Below are 21,296 nucleotides of genomic sequence, written 5' to 3'. Positions count from 1 at the left end.
TTTCAGTTTCTCCAGTTGGAAGAAATTTCTGCTCATGCAAGACTTGGTATCAGACAAGCAATTTGAAAATGCAGAGACCATGAAGGGGTTCATGGAGGTGATGGTGACATAGAGCTGGGTGGTGTCAGCAGTGATGTGGAATCTGAGCTTGTGTTTTTAAATGAATGCTGCTGAGGGGCAGCATGTAGCTGAGAAATAGGAGGGGACACAGGTAGACCAATGGGAGTTCCAGAGGTAATAGGGTGGCAAGAGCTGTTATTGTAGGAAATTTTCATGCTGCGATTGGATAGGTAAGAATGGAGCCAGTTGAGGGCAGTCCCACTCGGTTGAATCACTTAGGATAGATGTTGGAGGAGGATGGTATTGTCGGTTGTGTCAAAGGTTGCAGGTAGGTTGATGATGAGGAGGGATAGTGTACTGTGGTCAGAGCCACATGAGATCTCATTTATGACTTTGGGGTGCTTTTAGTGTTGTGGGAGAGGTTCAATCATGGATTTGCAAGAAAGATGAACATGGATTTGGGAGGTGATGATATGTTCAAGTACATTGGAGTGGAAATTGACAAGGGCCAAGAGTAAATATCATTTTTAGGGAGGAGGTCGGAAGGTATCTGAGGATGGGGAAGTGTTTACAATATCATTTAGCATAGAGACCAGGGAGGGAAGGATGGTCAGCAGTTCAGTGCGATAGGGTCAAGAGAACAGGAAGTGAACGCAGAGGGGAAAGATCAAGTTGAGTTGCAAACGAGTTTGAAGTCACCCAGGATGAGAAATTGTTTGGCGTAGCGGCTGCGGGAAGAAAGCAGTGAGGATATCTAGGTAAAAAACCTGATCTGGGGCTTGCGCTGGCAGTATAGAGCAAACATTTTTGAGGGATTAGACGTTAGTTTAACAAGGTAAGATGCTCAAAGGAGGAGAAAGTGCCAGAGAAGGAGGGAGGTAGACCAAAGTGAGATTTGGTGATATGGACCACAATGGCATGAGTGATGCAAGTGGTGGAAGGTATAGCCAGGCAGAAAACTTGAGTAGGGGAAGGTGCAGTCGCCCATGAGCCCAGTTTCTGTCAAGGACATGGTGATGTAATCATTTCCTTTAAAGTCATGGATAGGATAGCAAATAAATTAACATTCTGGAGGGAGATGCAGAAAGGAGTGATGCTTGATTTGCTGACTCTGCTCACTGGCTCACTGGTGGGAGGGGTAGCTGGAACGAGAAGGAGTTTGGCAAGTTTAGCCCCCAGTGCACATGCTGGATGGGAAAGCCAGCAGGAGCATAGGGTGAGCAGTTTTGGGTTGCTCCAACAGAGGAAAGCTGCAGGTTTATCCAAGAGAGAGTCTAGCTTGGGATTGTGACAGAAGTAGGGGGGCTGAGGACTAATGAAGGGATTAGGAAGGACAAATTCACAACCAGTGAATTACTTTAGAATTGTTATCTTGTTACATGAGCAGTCAATTTATTCACAGCAAGGCCCCACAACACCATGTGATTAACTTTGTTATTCATTGAGGGAGAACTCCTTGCTGTCTTTCAAAAAAGTGACGTGCGCTTTGGCCAGCTCAGTGACGGTAAACAATGGGGCCGTGGTTTAATGTCTCATCCAAAAGGTAACATCTTCAGCAATGCTGCACTCCCTCAGTACTGCACTGAATTGTCATGCTAAAGTATTTGCTCATGTCCTGGAGTGGAGTTTAAAACCACAACTTACTGGATTCAGGTGAGTGCTGTGAATTGAATCAAACTGATATTTGGTAGCCTTGTATGGCAGATGGCAGCAGAACATTACTTACAATGTACAAGCTGAACAAGCAAGAGAAATGTTACCTGTAAGCTGCGCATGTGTGTGGCTGCATAGCAAACTTCAAGGTACCATGCAGGCTGCTTGTAAGCTTTCTCTCCAAGTGTGCAGCTGATTTAAAGGTATCACACATTGAAAGAAACAGGCTGAACATGGCCAAAAATAAAAAGAGGGAATATTGATTGTAAGGTCAATAAAGTCAATGGAAAAGATTAGGAAGTCTTATTTTGTTATAACATTGCAGATTTGTGGACTGAAATTCAGTTCTGTTATAAGATCAAGACGAAGCACTATTGCAGGAGTAACCGGCGTTTACAGTAGAAACATGAGCTCTTGGTGTTCTCTCCCTGTGGAATAGCCTCTTGAAAACTTCATCACTTGGAATTCTGTCACTTAATATGCAGGCAGAGATATTCTTGTTCCATATGAGCAAGCAAGTGCATGGTGTTGATATCCCAGTAGAAATCCTCTGTGCCTTTATGCTGTCAGCAATCAACATAATCCATTTTGCAGGATTGGCTCCATAGCACAAACCTTACAGTATCAGTCTGCTAAATTATCTGATTTAATGTGATAAGTAGAAGTAGAGGCTTAGTGATCCTATTACTTTATTAATTTTCATTCACTTTTTTTTCTCCCAGTCTCTTTCTGTGCATATGTAGCGAAAATGATCATCTTAACCTTGTTAAGAAAGCCTCTTGGCAAATGGAAAATTGGCAGAAAACTCAATCTTGCCAACCTGTGATACGCCTTGGTATACACGCTGACCAGTTAAATCCAGCAAAATGACTTTGGATCAGAAGGACTAGGAAATATTGCAAGGGTATTGCTTTTAATAGAGCAGGGTTTATCAGTTATTATTTTGTATCTCAATTGGTGCTGCCTATGAGGCTAAGACTTTGTACTGAAATATTTGAACAAAGAACAAAGAAAAGTACAGCACAGGAAAAGGCCCTTCGGCCCTCCAAGCCTGCGCCGATCATATTGCCCGTCAACTAAAACATTTTGCACTTCCGGGGTCCTTATCCCTCTATTCCCATCCTATTCATGTATTTGTCAAGCTGCCTCTTAAACACCACTATCATACCTGCTTCCACCACCTCCTCTGGCAGCGAATTCCAGACACTCACTACCCTCTGCGTAAAAACTTGCCCCGCACATCTCCTTTATAGTTTTCTCCTCTCACCTTAAATCTATGTCCCCTAGTAATTGACTCTTCCACCCTGGGAAAAAGCTTCTGACTGTCTACTCTGTCCATGCCACTCATAATTTTGTAAACTTCTATCAAGTCGCCCCTCAATCTCAGTCGCTCTAGTGAGAACAATCCAAGTTTCTCCAACCTCTCTTTGCTTATGACCTTTCTGAGAAATTATATTGGATCAGTTTTGTTTCAGTTGGAGCACAAAGCAAATTGAAATCTGCACCACTAGGTGTTGCTACTGCATCAGGGAGGGATTTTAATAAAGGTTTTAATCTTTGATCCATTGGGATTGGCCTATTTGGGGAAAAATTCTGCCATTTTGGCCATCTGGGTAAAATTTTGCTGCAGAAGGTATATCTCCATGGAAAGGAAAATTTTCTACAACAAGATGTAATTTTCGAATTTAAAACTCTTGTACAGGCAGATGTAACTTATGTAATTGGGTCACCAATTGAGTCACCTAGATGCATGTAAGTTTTGTAGATCTGAAGTGTTTGCAGATGTTACACCAAACCTCGAGCTGTTATGCCATATTCCTGTTCGATTTGCACGTGGAAAATACATTTTTTCCTTTTCACACTTGAATTAATTGGACCATGTAGAGTCTGCACTGTTTACCTGCTTTCTTCGAATGGATGTTGGTGTTCTGGTGCATATTAACTGTCTTGGAAATCCCTATAAGATGTGATTCATAGCTGTTGTCTCATTTATGTAGTTTCATGAATCCATGGAACTGTGTGTGCTCTTATATGCATTAGCAAGTTACAGATTGATGCAAGTGAAACATTTGCTTGTTGCTAAGCAACAGCTTAATGTTTGAGTCATAGGATTTGAGCATTAGGATATAGGCCAAGTTGATATTGAAATTTGGCTGAAGCTTACCAGAATGGAGCTGTCAGAGGTTGAACCACAGAAGTCATTGGAGCCTGAGGTGGTTGTTAATCTCCTGCTGTACATTGGTGTCCTATTCATTTTATTATTAATGTTTTATTAAAGGTGCTGTATAAATACAAGTTTTTATTGTTCTATGATGTTTTTTATTCATTTAGTAATGCATTTGAGACCAAGCCCAATCTGGGAGCTCCAGAAAGATTGGCTTCCACAGTCTTGCAATTTAGGCTAATTGCTTTTTAGTATTAGATGCACATTATCCTTTCAAATTGTTATTGCATAGCCTACCGTTGAGGAAGCAGGCTTAATTGCATTGTGAGGAGGGCAATAAGTTCAGTGACTGCAAGAAGTTTTCAGTTCCTTTTGGACCAGAGAGTATTGCAGTTTATTATTATTAGAACATGCTGGGTTTAGAATTTATATTAGGATTGTAAGAAAGGCAGGCTTGCATATATAGTGCTTTTCATGACCACTGGATGTCTCAAAGTGCTTTAAAGCCCATGAAATTGTTTAGAAATGTAATTAAGCACTGTTATACTACAGGAAGTGCAACGGCCAATTTGTGCACAGCAAGGTCCCATAAATAGCAATGTGATATTAACAAGATAATCTTTTTTTGTGAGCAAGAAAAATTGGCCAGGACACCAGGGATAACTCCCACGCTGCCCTTCAAAATGGTGCCATGGGATATTTGGTATCCACCTGAGCGGGCAGGCCATATTGCACTGGAGCATCAGCCTTAATTTTTGTGCTCAAGTCCTGGGGTGGGACTTGAACCCGGAACCTTGTGACTCTGAGGCGCAAGTGTAGTGCGAAACATCAACCAAAGATGTTTTAGATTAAGCCTGTACTGCATATTTTCTTAATCATGCCTGTGGAGTCCAGCCATAGAGTCTGCAGTACGTGCAGAGATTCAGCTACAAAATAATTAATAAGGGGATGTGGTAGCTTATTGTTGCTGGAGGCTGGTAGTTTGCTGACCACGCTTCCAAAGTGTTCGGAAGTTGGATACCAACTTGATTTTAAGTAGTGGAATTGAATTTTAGACACTCTTTTTGATAAATTTCATTGACAAATTTGATTTGAGAATCATTTGAATATGCACAATATTTAAATGTGGCCAAAATGGAGGCTTTTTGCATTAACCTTGTATGAAAATCTTGTTTAATGGAAATGGCATTGTCCATTTGTGCAGGGCGCAAGAAGTTAAATAGGTACCTTCAAGGTAAAATCTGGTAATAGCCATTGAGTGCAAGATATTAAACTTTTTCACATGGTACTTGTAGTTGTAGTTTTTAAGCTAATTTTATGAATGGTGGGAAAAGAAGCTTGTGGTTCAGATGAAATGATCTTTTGGAATACATTTAATTCAATATACTGAAATTGCATATGCTCAAATCCATGTAAAATATGATTACTTATTTTTGAGAATTTTATTTAGATGTAGCAGCATTAAAACCTAATGACTGGTGGATGAATTTTGAGGTTTGTTATTACCTCATGGCTTTTATCTCCTCTTCTCTCTCTGAACGATCAAGTGATACACTGTGGTCTGGAATATACTCTGATGGAACACAATTAGTTAATTTGTAGCATTCTATTAATGAATTTAACAGTCTTGTATAATGTAAGAGTGGCCTCTTCAAAATGGCAGATATTAGCACACTGACCAGACTTGCAGATTAAAGCAACCAAACACCGAATTGTAACATGAAACACCAATAAGTAACATACACTAACACTGATATGTGTCTATAGTTACATGTGAGAAGTAAGGGAATGGATCAATATTTCTAAATACATATAGCTATTTCTACATTATAATAGGACCATTAACCTTTGCAATAATAGCTTTTGATTGAGTCTCATGCACAGAATTCTGGTTTCTACATAGCAAAATTGCTATCTCCAGAAATGATTCTAACCTGCTTGTTGATATTCAATTTAGGTTCCACCAGAACTATTTGATTCTGGATCTAATATAAGTATGGGCATGAGCTGAATGCCAGAAGAGAGGTGACAATGACTTCAGCTTCAAAGCATTATTCAACCAAAAATTGCATCATGGAATAAATACTGAAAATACTGAAATACTGAGCAGGTTGGGCAGCATCTGCAAAGAGAAAAACAGTTAACTTCCCAGGTCGATGACCTTTCATTGACCTGAAAAGTTAATTTTGTTTCTTTCTTTACATGTTGCCTTACCTGCTGAGTATGTGTGTTGTTTTTATTTCAGATTTCTAGCACCTGCAGTATTCTGCTTTTTGATTTAATGGCATTGTGGAGCCTGAGCATAACTGAGGTCTGCGAGGGTCAGGTGAAGCTCTCAAATGGCTGAAGTCTCTCATAAAGATCGATGTTCATGGCTGTTGGAGACCAATTGTTGCAGCCCCAGGATAGTTTTACAGATTTCTCTCTATCAAAAGGCCAGCACTGGAACTGTTTGTTGATGCTTCTACAGTGTTCTTCTCCATTCATTTATCTTTTTGGTAATGAAGCTGCCCTTGCTAGCATACATTTGGACCTCGACAACATCCAGCCTTGGGGCTGATGAGTGACAAGCAGTGGCCATTTTTAAGAAGAGTAGACGCGGACAATTCCACCTGACTGTCAGTGGCAGCATTGTTGCCCAGACCATCAATATTCTTGAGGTCATCATTACCAGGTGCTTAACCAGTTACCAACAAGATGGCTACAAGAGCTGAGAAGAGGCTGGGTTGTTTCTGATGAGTATTTCACTTCCTGACCCGTTGGAGCCCCTCCACCATCGACAAGCCAGGAATGCTGATGCTGAATATAAAATAACAAGTTTGAGAAGACCCAACACCACCTTTTTATAAAGTAACAAGGGGTAGGAAATAAATGCAGCCTTGTCAATGCTGCCTGTATTCCAACAACAAATTAAACAATTCCTCAAACTGGTAGTGAAAACTGAGCAACCTGTTTTGACCGTGTGTGTATGTATACAAGTCCCTTAATATATACCTCTATATCTGAGTGTCTCTAGAAGTATTTGTGTGTGTATATACAGCATTGAAGTGTTTAACAAAGGTCAATTTTAATCTCAGGGATATAGATAATTATAATTGCAGTTACCTCATTTGAATGATTACAGCGAAGAGTTGTCAGTGGCTTCATGCACCTACTGGTGTGATACTTCACAAGGAATAGCACAGTGTTAGGATCAATCTGTGGTGTGATTCATTTAGCTGACTTTACTTGGATTATCAATAAGGAGTGATACGATTAGCTTTAACATTCCCAGACAATAGGTGAGGAAACCAGTTTAGAGTTCCTGCTCCTGATTTTTATTGGGTGTTCCATTCTGTAGATTACAAGCTAGTGTTGGGTGACCCATTCGGTAGATTACAAGCTAGCGGCCAGTCAGTGTTGACCATGATTTGGCCTCCTGGCATTTGCTGTCCTAGTTTACGCATAGGCTGAAGGTTGTTGCTACCTGTGGAAATGTACTCCAGGATTAGGGCCTTAAATGGATTATGGGGAGGGGGAGCATGAAGAAAAAATGTAGGATAAATTAAGTAAATGTCACTGTCATTGGAAATATTTCACACTGTTTTCATATTTACAATATTAATCCAATATTGCTGCCCTTCATTTTGCATTGCTTAGTTCACAAATGTAGTTGTCTTTCAACATACTTTACTATGGCAACAGTGTCTCTAACCCAGGATGCAACATTCAGTAAAGTAAATAGATTTAAAGGAAAAGAGATGCATTCAGGTTTTGTAGAGCTTGAATTTTCTATTGGGAGAATAACTAACTTTATTTATTCATTTTATTTTGTGTTTAGCAACTGATGCTGATCGTGATGTTAAGTCTGTCTTCATCTTCCATTTCATTATTGCTGTAATGAAATGAACTTCAATTCAGCCGCACTATTCTCCTTTGCCCGGAAGCCTCCAATCTGCTTCGAAAAGGAAGGCATATTGAAAACGTATAGAAAATCCAGAGCTAAGCAGAGAAAACATCAAGGTTAAGTTAGAATTATTTTGTGTGTACATCTGTCTAAAGTTTATGAAAAGGCCAAAATGAATACCCCTTAATTACCACCGAAAACTTGGAGTCACCTCCCAGAGAAAGTTTGATTTGCCTTTTCCTTCTGTCTAATTTGCCACAATTGAGTAACAGTAAAGGTTTTTAAAATTGCTTTATTAATTGTTTAATGTTAGAATATATGCTTTATATAAAGATGGATACTTGGATTTGTCATCCAATTGAAGGTTCTGATGTCCAGGCAACTTATTACATAGTCATAAACTATTCACTCTGTGTACTTGTTTTTAAAATATATTTTATATTTGACTAATATGTTAAATATATGCTTTCCTTGTTTAATAGTTGCTGGTGCATAGCTTGCTACACTGAGTATGTAGGCACAGCTGTCTAATACTTCTGTTTCATAATGTAATGCAACAGTATTGTTAGCTCTAGTTGATGTGACCTTTTAGAAATAGTGAAAAAATGTATCATAGATGTTGTTAGGAAATAGAGTTTTAAGTTATATTTGTAGGTGATAGGAATGAGTTTTAGCTTTAATGTTTGTTTAAGTTTGATTTGTATTTCTGTATCTGTGTTAAGAAAATGTCCAGTTGAGTTTTAGTTTAACTTTTTAAAAGGTGCCTGCTTTTCTAATGAGAGTTTTACGACTGTTATGGCTAGGTTAAACAAACAAGAGTAGAGCAACTGGGCCGTTGCCTAGCAACGGGGTCCAGCGAGGCAGGTTCCTCCCACAGACAGACATACAGAAGAAACTAGAAACAGCAGTTTGATTTGGAAACACTTTTAGTTCAGGTAGTTAGGAAGACAGCTGCCAGGAGAGACTGGAGCAAAGGGGACAGAGAGCCAATCCCAAGCTAAAGAAGAGACCCCAAAATTAAGGGGAGTGGAACAGGAGAAAGTTCCAAGCAGACCTTCTAGTCAAAGGAAGGACAGGAACCTGGAAAAGGTCCTGTAAAGTGAAGTTGAGAGAGGAGCAGAAAGGAAGGCTTCAAGCTTATAGGAAGCAGATTTAAAGCTAGAGGCCAGAAGGCCCAAAGAGGCGGCTGAAGGTCGGTAACTCTTTGCTATGGGCATGTGAAGCAGTGTTGATGGCTGAGTCGGTGAGAGTGTGCATGGAAGACAGCTTGAATGCATGTGGTTACCCGGGGAAGAGAACATTGGAAGGAGAGTTTGAGACCCTGGAGGTGAACCCTTGTGGAAGGTGTCTGAGAGAAAGTATTGGTTTGGGAGAAGATTCCAAAGCAAGTTCTCTTAGAGTGGAGATTGGAAACCCTAGTGTGAAAGACGGGGTTCAGTGAGACTGGTTGGCTCATGTTCAGACAAGCTTCTGGGGGGAGTTGTGGAAGATCCAAAGCATCTGATTGAGGTGACATCTGCCACTTGGTTTCGGAGTGTGGTGTGTCTGACCACAGGGTGCTTATTGGTTTACATGGAATGTCTACTTAATGTGAACATAGAGTATAAGATAGCTTTTGTAACTTGCGTTATTCTTACAAATCTGTGTATAGCTGTGGGTGAAGGAGTATTGTAATATAGTTCATCTTTTCTCGTTTAATGAATCTTTTATGTTTTCGTTAAAAATTCATTAGCTGACTCCGGTGACTCTGTTCAGTAGCCCCTCTCCACGTATCTAATCAAAAAAATAAAAGTTAGGATCTGTCAAGCTGGGTTCCAGCCTGGGATCAGGCTTGTCCAGTAGTAACCTCAGCTGGGGATCATAACAATGTGTCATCTTTACCTGAAACTGTGCTTATGATTTACTAAAAGATTTAACATTGTTAGTTTGTTAACGAGGGATACACCATATATTCTACACTCTGCACCAGAAATATCAAGTCAATCTGGCTAATCTGCCACCCTAAGTCGTGAACGATATTCAAGAGCTGAAGAATGTTCAGTTGAAAGGCCGTAGAATGAACCTGGAACCTGCAGCCCGGTGTTGCGAGGAGTGCTCGTGGAAATGAATCATCTGTTTTCATTTTGTTAGCATAAGTAGAATGAAAGATGTGGAGGATATATCAGCAGATTACTTACATCGAGAGTTCAGAAACAAAGGTTGCAGGTTTAAAGTGGACATAGCAGAAATCAAATTTTCTCTTGCAGAAAGTGGTATGGGGTTGTCTTCCAGTAAAAGCAGTTGTATTAATTCAACTCATTCAAAAAGACAACTAAATAAATAACTGAAGAGATGTAATTGGAGTGAGTATAGATAGAGATCAATGTATTCTTTGAAAAATAATAGTTCCTGTTCTCTTGGGCCTGTGAGAGGAAGATATAATTTGAAGGACAGCTGAGTTAGTGAGTGGTAAATAGTGAAGTGCGCAGAAGGGTAGATTGTCTGGAGCTTTGCTTACGGATCAGGAAGTATTTATGCAAAGCTTTTCCATCAATTAAATAGTTGAACTGAATCCATGATAGGGTGAATTGGGGGGAGAATGGGGTTGATGGTTTATTCGTTCTTTGCTTCGTTATTTTCTTAATTTTTCTATTTTTGTCAAACACAAAAGACCTTTCTGTTGTAATTAATTGAGCATGTTACTTGAAATGTGCATAAAATGTACATTATTTAAACCAAAGATAGATCTGTAAATGTTATGCCTTGAGAGACTTATTTCTAAAGGTAAGGCCCCCAAAAAATGCTGAGTTATAATAAGGAAATATAGACAGAGGATAATTTTTGACTTTGGACAAAATTTAATAAGACCAACACTGGAATGAACCTGGAACTTGCAGTTCTACGTTGCAAGGAGAGATCTCTGAACTGAACTTGTTTTCATTCCATTAGAGAAAATGGGATGGAGGATGTGGATATCTATTGAGAAATCAGAAGCAGAGGTTGCAGGTTTAAAACGAACAAACCAGAAGCTAGATTTATTCCATGCCTGATTTTTTTTTTTACTCTCCACAAAGTCTGTGAAAAGTAAAAATGAACTGCCAACCCAAAATTACCCACAACGAAATAACAACAATTTCATCCAAGAACACCTCCCTAAATTAGCTCTGGGATTTCTGTTAGAACAGGAATTTCATCAGAGATCGTGTCTGTAGCAATTATAAAAACTGGTCGGAAGAAATATTGTATTTTATTAATAATTGAAGGAAACTATTTGTGGATAAACATCAATAATATAAATTCTCCACAACATAATTTGTAATTAGTTTAATTGTAGTGGAGTTTTCTGAAGTAATTAAGATCTCTACTCTGAAATCTTGATTTTATATTTAATAAAGTGTTAATTTTTGTACTGGAAGTTTACACAGGTGTGTTCTTCTGATGAAGGCAGAAATAACTGTGGTAAGTTCGTTATATATTTAGTAAGTGCTCTGTCATATAACCATTAAGTACCTTGGCTGTGTACTCTTTATTTAATTATATTTAATGAGTTCCTTTGTTTTTTCTGGTGTCAGTTTCATCAATGTAATGGGATTAGTTCCCAGATTCAATTTTTCCTTAATTAATGCCACCCAACATTATGTTCTGTCATGTTAATTCTTTCCTTTATATAAGTCGGCTTTTTAGTTCAAAACTATTGTGGTCCTGCTCACTTTTTGTGTTTTAGCTTTATTGTTCACTGAACTGATTTCTAGTTTGTAGAATTACATAAAATATAGAGCATAGCAACAAGCCATTTGGCCCAACCAGCCCAGGCCAGCTTTTATGTCCCACTGAAGCCTCCTCTCAATCTCTTCCAACACTATCAGTGTAATTGCCCATCTCCCTCATGTGCTTAGATGCATTTAAGGGAAAGTCATATAAACTACTCTCCTCAACTACTCCCTATGGTAGCAGTTCCATGTTCTTGCCACTCTTGGATAAAAAAGTTTCGTGTGAGTTTTCTATTTGATTTCTTTTGGCAGGAAAGATATGGTGAGACAGTATAAAATAAAGGGAGCACCTCTAAAGGGGGTGCAGTAACAGAGGGACCTTGGTGTATAGGTACATAGGTCATTAAAGAAGGCAGGGCATGTTGAGACAGCAGTTAATAAAGCATATAGTATCTTGGACTTTATTAATAAGAGGCATTGAGAGGTCATGTTGAATTTGATTAAGACGCTAGTTAGGCCTCATCTGGAGTACTGTGTCCAGTTCTGGGCACCATACTTAAGGATAAGAAGGCATTGGAGAAAGTACAGAGAAGTTTCACAAAAATGATTCACTGGATGAAGAACTGTAGCAATGAGGATAGATTGAGACTCTTTTCCTTGGAGAAAAGAAGGCCGAGAGGAGACTTGATAGTGGTATTCAAAATCCTGCGGGGTATGGACAGGATAAATAGTGAGAAACTCTTCCCACTTAAGAACATCAAGAACCAAAGGGCACAGATTCAAAATAATTGGCAAAAAGAGTAAATGTGATGAGGAAAGTTTTTTTCACCCAGAGGGTGGTTGGAGTCTGGAACAAACTTCCTGAAAGGGTGGTGGAGGCAGGTTCGATCGCGGTATTCAAAAAAGAATTGGATTGCTACCTGAAAAGAGTGTGCAAGGCTATGGGGATAAGGTAGGGGAGTGGGACTAGGTGGAATGCTCTTCAGAGAGCCAGTGCAGACTAGATGGACTGAATGGCCCCCTTCTGCACTATAAAGATACTGTGATTTCTTGGTGACTGTCTTATATCGATGGCCTCCTAGTTTTTCTCTTCCGCACAAGTGGAAACACTTTTCTTTTCTCTGAATCTGTGCTTTCAAAACCGTTCATAATTTTTAAAGACATGTTTGTTCACCCCTCTGCTGCCTTTTGTCAAGAGAAAAAGACCCAGCCTGTTTATACTTTCCTAATTGGTGCAACCTCACAATTCTGGTATCACCCTTGCAAACCTTTCTGGCATCCTCTCCAGTAGCCTTATGTTGTTTTGCACTGTGTGATGACTCGAACTGTACACAGTACTCCAAGTCTGGGTCTAACCTAGGTTTGATTTCAAGTTTAGTGTAACATCTGTGCTTTTCAATTCTGCCTCTAGAAATAAACCAAGCATGGTTTGCTTTTGCTGTGGCCTTATTGACCCATGTCACAGCTTTTAGTGATTGATGTATTTTGTATTCCTAAAGGCCCTTTTTCCCTGTACTCTTATTTAGATTCTCATTTTCCAAGTAGTATGTGACTTCCTTATTTTTCTTATCAAGAACATCATGTTTACCTACTTTGACAAGCATTTGCCAATTTTATGCCCATTCTTCATGCTTATTGATGTCATCCTGTAATTTTGTTGCTATCATCCATACTGTTGCTTATCCATCCCAATTTGGTGTTGCCTACAAATTTGGGAATTATGTTTTTGATTCCGAAGTCCAAATCATTAATATAAACTGTGACCCACAGTGGTTCCAGCAGAGATCCTTGTGGGATTCCACTTTCCCACTTTCCCACCTTCTGCTACTCTGAATAGCTATCCCTTACCTCTAATCTCTGCTTTTTGTTTTATAACCAGCTTGCTGTCCTTTCTGCTATAGTCCACTGACCTCACATACTGACCTTATTTGAGTCCATTGTACAGTATCTGACCAAAGATATATTATGTCTCCTATAGTGGGCCATAACTTCTGAGCTCCCCAGTGTCAGATTGGAGGGTACCCCAGAGATGCAATGGGGAACCCTCTTGGATCTTGCACAGCAATTGCTCAGAAGTGCACACTTCTTCCTCTGGGCAATTGCGCTGTGCTGGGAACCATCCGAAAATGCAATTTAAAACGCGAACTTCGGATGGTTCTGACAAGGTTACACCAATAGTTACCCAGAGAATGTTCAAATTAAAACCTCTTCTAACTTCTGGGTAACAATTGTAAAGACCCAGACTGATCCCCCCCCCACCCACAGGACACCCCTGACCCCACCCAGTGGACTCCACCCACCTGACTAACCACACCCCCATAGTATTCCCCACTCCCGCGACTGCCTCATGGGACTCTTTTTTTTTTCTCTTTCCTCTCTCTCCCCCCCCCCACCTGACCAGTCCATAACCCCCAAGGCCCAACCAGACCCCCTCCCGAATGTCCCAGTTCCCCCCTCACCTCCTCTCAAATACCTGAACCTCCCTCACCCCATCCTGCCCTCTGAACACCCCCATGCCCCAAATCCTATCCACTTACCTTCTCCCTGGCCTGTCAATTTCAACCAGACCTTTAAACCTACCTGCTTTATGGCAGTTAGTACCGTAAAAAAGAGGACGTGTCCTCCTTCAATTCGAAGCTGCTCATTGCTGCTGAAACCCTCATTCATGCTTTCATTACCTCCTTGAAGTCAATGATACCAATGCACTCCTGACTGGTCTCTTGCATTCTACCCTCCTTTAAACTTGGAAGTCATCTACAACTCTGCCCATTTCTTAATTTGCAGCAAGTCTTATTCCACTTTCATCCCTGTGTTCTCTGACCCACATTGGCTCCTGGTTGAGGAACATATTGATGTTAAAATTCTCATCCTTGTTTTCAAATCTCTCCATGGCCTTGTCCCTCCCTATCTTTCTAATCTCCTCCAGGTCCAGAAACCTTCAAGACATCTGTGCTTCTCAAATCCTGACCTCTTGACAATCCTCAATTTTAGTTGCTCCACCATTGGTGGCTGTGCTTTCTGTTGCCTAGACCCCAAGCTTTGGAATTCCTTCCCTACGCTCTCTACCATGCTTTTTCTCCTTTTAAGTCACTCCTTAAAACCTAACCTGTTTGACCAAGTTTTTGGTCACCTGACCTAATATCTCCTTACGTGGCTCAGTGTCATATTGTGTTTTATAACGCTCCTGTGAAATGCCTTATGCTTCAATAGGTTAAAGGTGTTAAATATAAGTTGTTGTGGTTATTTGACTTCTAATCTCATTGTGCGCTGTCATGTCTACCTGATCCCTCTGCTTGGTAAATACTGAAGCAAAGTAATTAATATTTCTGCCACCCTTAAAGTCCCTTAATGACTACTCCTGTACTGACTACACATTTTTTTATTTGTCTATGGAATATTTTATTCATTTTCTGTTCCTTGATAATTTCATTGTTCCTCTTGGCCTTCCTAATTATTTTTTGACTTCTCTCCTAGTACCTTTATCTTCTAGAACCTTTGTAGTCTCCCTTGTTATGTTTTCTCCTACTTAGTGTGCACTTCTTTCTTTGCCCTCGTTTTTCCTTTGTCTTTTTTCCTCTGAGTTGTTTCATTAGTGTTTAGTTTTAGTACAGGTGGTTTTCATAAGTCCTTATATATTTAGCAGTCGAGATCACTATTCATAAAGATTTTCTGTAGACTCATCGTGGCAAGCAAGCAAATTCTGTCAAGTGATGCAGTCACTGATTCTGGAATGGGGAATGTCTGCTGATACAAGTCCAAGTTTGTCACGTGTGAAGATGGATGTTATTTTTAAAATATTCTTGGGAATATGGTGGTATCCTGTGTGCATGTGTGTACTGAGAGATGAAAGGTAAAGGTGTTAGCTTCATGCATTTGTAATGAGAGATTGGTGAGGTTGGATTTACAAGTAAATAGGTTGGGCATTGGGTGAACATTGTGTAAACAATGGAAGGTTATTAAATTTTATTTGACCTGAAAGTGGAGGCAATAGGAAAGCATGAAAGATTTTTATATTTTGGAAAAGTTTGAGTTCAAAGAGGTGCTTAAGACAATGGAATATAGGATGAAAGGGGAAAATGATATTTAAGGAAAGATGTTGAGCTGAGCTCTGGCTGTGAGGGAGATGTCCTGCTGTGTGGGGTAGAGGTTCTGATCCCAGGTCTGTGGCGGGAAAAGGCGGGAAAGTTGTGAATTTGAAGCAGCCATTGAAACAAAGACTTCTCTAGCTTGAAAACTCAAAATAGCCTATTTCTGAACCTTTCTTTCGGATTTTCACAGCAGAGTGGAAGAGAGTGAGAAGTCGTGTGGTGCACCTTTTACTAAAGAGACAGCAGTTTTGCCTTATGTAATATCACTGGATTTTTATGGTTAAAAATCCATAAGGGAGCTGTTGCCAAGTAGTTTACTTGTGTGTTCTGACCAAGTGGGTGTATTTTTTGTGGGTGGGGGGGTGGTGGGATTGCTTTGTACGACTGTTTTAACTGTGTAATTTTAATCTTGTGTGCATAAGTATTTTTCTTAATAAATCTTTTAAATTAAATAGTGTAAAAGTGTTACTGGTGTTCTATGCTTCTGGGATCAGTAGTTTTCCCTTTGGTTTTTTCAAAAAAAAAGGGTTATGATCAGTAAGACAAGTTTCCCTGTGGATTTGGCTTGCTCAGCAAATAACATTGGTCGTGGTCACAACAAATTTGGGGGCTCTTTAGAAGATTTAAAATTCCTTGATTGAATTGGGATTTGTGAGTTTAAAGGATACGAATACAAGGAGACTACTGAACTCAGGAGTTTTGTGTTGAAGGATTTTTAGGTGGTTGAAGTATAAGATGGCTTTGGCAGTTCCTAAGACTCTCCTGGGAGTGGAAGATGTAACTGTGGAGCAGTTGAAATCTCTGACTAAAGCTCAGCTGAGAAAATTAGCAGATGAAGTGCAGGTAGAAATATAATCAGAATTTCATAAGGCTGATGTGATTAAAGTATTTTACTCATCATTTAAAGTTAGAGGAGACAACACTTGAAACTAGTGTGTCACAGCTAGAGGTAGTAAGACTTCAGTTGCAAATGAAGCAGCTTGATATGGAAAGAGAAGGAGAAAGGCAGAATTTTGAACTTGAAAAAGAAATGGGACTGAAAAGGCTTAAATTAGGAGAAAAAGATAAACAAGGAGCACTGGAAAAATTGAATTGTGAAGAAAGGAGAAAGAGGAAAATGACAGATTAAAAGAAATGGAAATAAAAAAGCATGCATGGGGGAGAAAGGAGGAGCAAGAAAATAAAATTAAAAATTGCAAGAAGTAGAAATGCAAAAGCTTGAATTTCAACTTGAGAGAGAAGTTAGCAATTGAGGGAAGATAGAAGGAAGAAGGGAGGAGAGAGAGAGAGAGCTTCAGAGAGAGAAAGAAGCCAGACAGTATGAATTGTCTAAAGTGAAGTTTAGAATAAAGGAGGAAAGGGGTATAGTGATTCAGATGGTGACTTTGATTCCTTTGAGGAATTTAATTTAGGCACTAACAAAGATTTTTAGTTAAATTTACAGAGGATGGAGTTGAAAGGTATTTCACCTCATTTAAAAGGATAGCTATACAGTTGAATTGGCCAAGAGATGCTTGGACTCTAATGTTAGTGTGTTTGTCAGGTACAGCAATGAATAGCCCTCTGATAAGCTAGCACACACAATCTGCAGACTACGAGGTAGTTATAAGAGCATTAAGATTTTATATGCAAAGGGAAGTACATCCATGTTTTCCAGGAAGAGCAGGAAAGACTGGTTAAATCAAGATACAGGGGCTAGCCAGTCATTAATGTTTTGATATAGTGCCATCTGCTGTCCAGAAGAGTTATTGCAAGAGTGTGTTAGTTAGTGGAATTCATGAAGGGTTTAGGTCTATTTCATTATATGAAATAAATTAAATCAGAAGAGCAGATTAGAATGAGGCTGAGGTGTTTAGTTCACTGAAATTAGTGGAGTTGCAGCCGAAAGAGCCAGAATGAGTACAGTTATAAGTTGACAGAGGATAAACAGAAGGAAACACTGGTAGTGGTAGGTGAGGAGGAAGAAACACAAATAAAAGCTTCTGAAATTGAATTTCCTCTGATTAAATTGGACAATGAGGAGGAACTTAAGAATCTAAGTGTGATACTAAATTACCTTCCAGAAAACTGTTGAAGTAATTAGATGAGTTGTTGCAGTCGCACAAAGCAATTTATGGAAATAGACCAGGGAAGACAAATTTGGCTTTGCATGGTATTCACGTGGGGGATTGAGTTTCAATATGGCAACACCCATGTATATTAAATTCAGGAAAATTTGGCTCAGTGTGGAAAGAAATTGAACTTGTGTCAAAATGACATCATAGAGCCTGGTCACAGTAATTGGAGTTCACCCATTGTAATGGTGCCAAAGCTGGATAGATCACAAAAACTATGTATTGATTACTGCAAAGTAAATGCAGTAACAAAGGCAGATACATATCCTATTCCACAATTGGGGGATTGTATCAAGAGAGTAGGACAGTTGGCGTTTATCATAAAAATTAACTTACGGTAAGGATACTGGCAAGTACCCTTATCGGAAAGGCTAAAAGAGATATTGGCTTTTGTGATGCCAGATGGTTTACATCAATGCAAAGTGATGTCCTTTTGTAGGAAAAATGCAGCAGCAGCATTTCGAAGGCTAACAAATAGTGGTTGAGGGATTAAGCAATTACGCTGTCCATATTGCTGACTTGGTGGTATTCAGTCAAACCTGGAGGATATTTAAAGGAACTGCTTGCCTGACTACAAGAAGCCAATTTGGTAGTGAATTTGCAGAAGTTGGATATTTAGGCCACACCGGACATGGTTAAGTAGCCCCATGAGATGCAAAGGTAAAAGCTACTGTAGAGTTCCCAGTACCTGCAACGAAATGGGAAGTTTTGAGGTTTCTGGACATGGATGGATTTAATCGGAAACTCGTGCCAAATTTCAGCAGCGTAAGCTGCTCCACTGGCTGGATTATTGAAAAAGAACAGGAGATTCCAATGGCCACAGAAGTGTCAGACTGTATTTGACAGCTTGAAAGCTGTGCTGGCAGCACCTGATTGTACAGAGCAGTTTAAAATGGCTGTTGATGTCATTGATGTGGGCAGTGGTACTGTGTTGCTACAGGAAGATGAACTGGGACTTGAGAAACCAGTGGGGTATTTCTCTCAGAAGTTGAATGCGTATCAGAAGAAATATTCAACTATAGAAAAAGAGACTAAAAGTTTGGTTTTAGCCTCACAGCATTTTGAAGAGTATGCTGCAAACAGCTCATCTGGGAAAGTTGTATATACCGGTATCACAATCCTTTGAAGCTTCTGGAAAAGTTTTGAGAGAAACTGCCAGACTCTTCTAGTGGAGTTTGTTATGGCAGCCGTTCAATTTAAAAATGTATAAATGTGGCGGGATGAGAACATTTAATTGCAGATGCGTTGTCAAGAGCTAAAATTCAAAAAGACTTGAATGTTGGGAAATTGAGAATGGACTGGAATGAACTTTATTCTTACAAAAGAATTGAGCATATATATTCGTACACCATAGTGTAATAGTTTTTGTATATAGAAAAGTATAGCAAGTAATACAAAGTGGGTTGAGAGAATGAAAATGTCTTTTTGAAGTATGATGTTTCATTTTTTCCTGAGGGAGGTCTGAAAATGGATGGTTTTTAACAAATTTCTGGGAAAATGGTGGCATTCCGTAAAAAAGGGTCTTGTTAAATCTTTTAATTTTAATATTGTAAAAGTGTTCCTGGGATTCTATGCTTCTGGGGTCAGTAGCTTTCCCCACATATTTATAAAATACAAAAAGTTATGACTAGTGAGACCAGTTTCCCTGTGGGATTTGGTTTGCTCAGCAAATAACATCAGCTGTGGCCGTAACATGTGTCACAAAACTCATGAAAGCAGTTTTCTTGAGTCATCTACATTCACTTGAAGTTGAAAGAAGGTAAAAAAATGAAACTTTTAAATTTTCTTTTATGTATATATTATAAACGTATCAGATCTCAATGGTGAAATTCCCTCTACATTTCCATACTTTGGTTAAAAAAAAATGCAAAATTAATTTTAATGATGCTGCCACAATAACTCAATTTAGGCAGCTGACTTATGTAAACCAAATTAGCTGATCTGAGCTATTACAGTGATATCTGCACTTAAAGTTGGCCTTATTGCTCCTGCATTGTTCACTATTCTTGGTTGTCATCAGTAACTGAGGACTCTGGCTGCAAGTGCATGTTGAGTGAGGTCAGGTTTTAGGCTTAATTCTCATGTGACGCACTCTCAATTTAATAGCCTGATTACTTGTTCTGTCGAGACTTGAAATGAGTAATTGCCCTTGAGAGACCCAGAAGATCCCTCATGCACGTGGAACACAGAGTTGATGAATTTGTGAGAGGAAGGGTAACTGTTGTTGAGAAAATGAATGCCTACTAAGGTGGTTAAATTTGGATAAGTCAATTCGAAGTGAAGTGTCTGCTATTGAATTTAACTAATAGAAGATTTCCAATTTGTTTAATATGACATTCTTGGGTTTAAGAGCATAGAAGGGAAATTCAGTGCTTTCAAAATACAGCATTTATATTAGCATATGCCTTTTCTGAGAACTGCGTTGTCTACAACAATGACACACATTTATTCTGATGTCTGTTGCACAATATTAATGTTGCCTCAGCAAATTACCCTTGGAATGGTTGCCTAGCAATGTACATGCTATGAGCATAACAATCAAAAGGAAGAGCAACAGGACATCAAAGTGTTAGTTGAAGTAGAGAAAGGGCTATGACTGAGCAGAAAGCAGTTTGGGAAGTGATGCGCCTGGCTTACTTCACATCAGTGTATTTGGGTTGCAGGTGAGTTGGAAGTCACGGCTATATATGCAGTGGTATTTTTATTATCTGTCCTGTTTTTTTTAAGATACTAAATATGTAGCTTTATGTGCATCTAAAATTTACTATCTATCTTTATGCTTTAAGAAAATGAGCATTTCCTCTTCATACAAATTTGTTCGGAACATATCTAGAGAAAATGCTATCTTTTCACATCCTGACCAATATTCCAGGATATTGCCGGATACAACCAGTGGTCTCTTTATTGGAGCAATCTGCTACAAAATGTCATATATGCAGTTGTTGCAGAGAACCATCAGCAATAACTCTGAAAAAAGTGCTGCAGTAAAATTCCCCAGCTCTTGAGTGGGTATGATGGATATTCTATGCGTAAATGCGATGCTAAAATAATTTAACTCTTTGACTTGCCCGTTAGGCTGGTAAAAAGGCCATGATGAAAAATATGGCATGGAGTGTACTAGTGAGTTGTTTTTTTTGGCAAAATGAAGAACCACGGATTGGTGATACTTGTATTGTGATTTTGTTGAATAAATGTGTATTTGTATAATACCTGGATAACTCAATTTATACTCTATGCTCGACCTTTTTATTGATGGCAAGGATCATTTGCCAATGCCCAGGCTGGTGCAGTTTTGCAACTGTTGTAGCCATACATGCCTCTGTAATATCGGTGGTCTTAGTACTCTTCAAAGTACGGACAATGTCATGTATCAACTTTTGTATTTATCACTTTGTAAACATCTTACTGATTGCTGTATTGAATAAAAGTTTACTGTATTTGTTATCCAGCTATTAAAATTAGTGTATGATGTTTTAAACAATTTTTAATAAAAACACCTTCCTGTAAATAAGAACTTAATTTTGATTTAAAGACTTGCCCAAAAATCTGTTGACACCTTTTTTAAAGTGAACCTAGCAAAAATTATCTTTGCCACATTTAATAAGCCTCAAATTTTGTCATCCATTCTGAGCTGATGCCAAA

At 39.1% G+C, this 21,296-nt stretch overlaps 1 protein-coding gene across 3 annotated transcripts in view; it reads left to right on the top strand.

Moving 5' to 3' along the window:
- Nucleotides 1-21,296, top strand: part of inpp4b (inositol polyphosphate-4-phosphatase type II B) — a 915,802-nt gene that overhangs the window by 36,423 nt on the left and 858,083 nt on the right. For all 3 annotated transcript variants that reach the window (XM_078539235.1, XM_078539226.1, XM_078539253.1), the window contains exon 2: nt 7,698-7,879. In XM_078539235.1, the coding sequence (XP_078395361.1) occupies nt 7,762-7,879 (118 nt within the window). In that variant the 5' untranslated portion in view covers nt 7,698-7,761. The remainder of the gene's footprint in view (nt 1-7,697; nt 7,880-21,296) is intronic.

Source organism: Cetorhinus maximus, chromosome 1 (assembly GCF_964194155.1).
Source record: "Cetorhinus maximus chromosome 1, sCetMax3.hap1.1, whole genome shotgun sequence".
Classification (NCBI taxonomy): Eukaryota; Metazoa; Chordata; class Chondrichthyes; order Lamniformes; family Cetorhinidae; genus Cetorhinus; species Cetorhinus maximus.
Note: the sequence above shows the minus strand (reverse complement) of the source record. Positions and strands in the feature narration are given on the sequence as shown.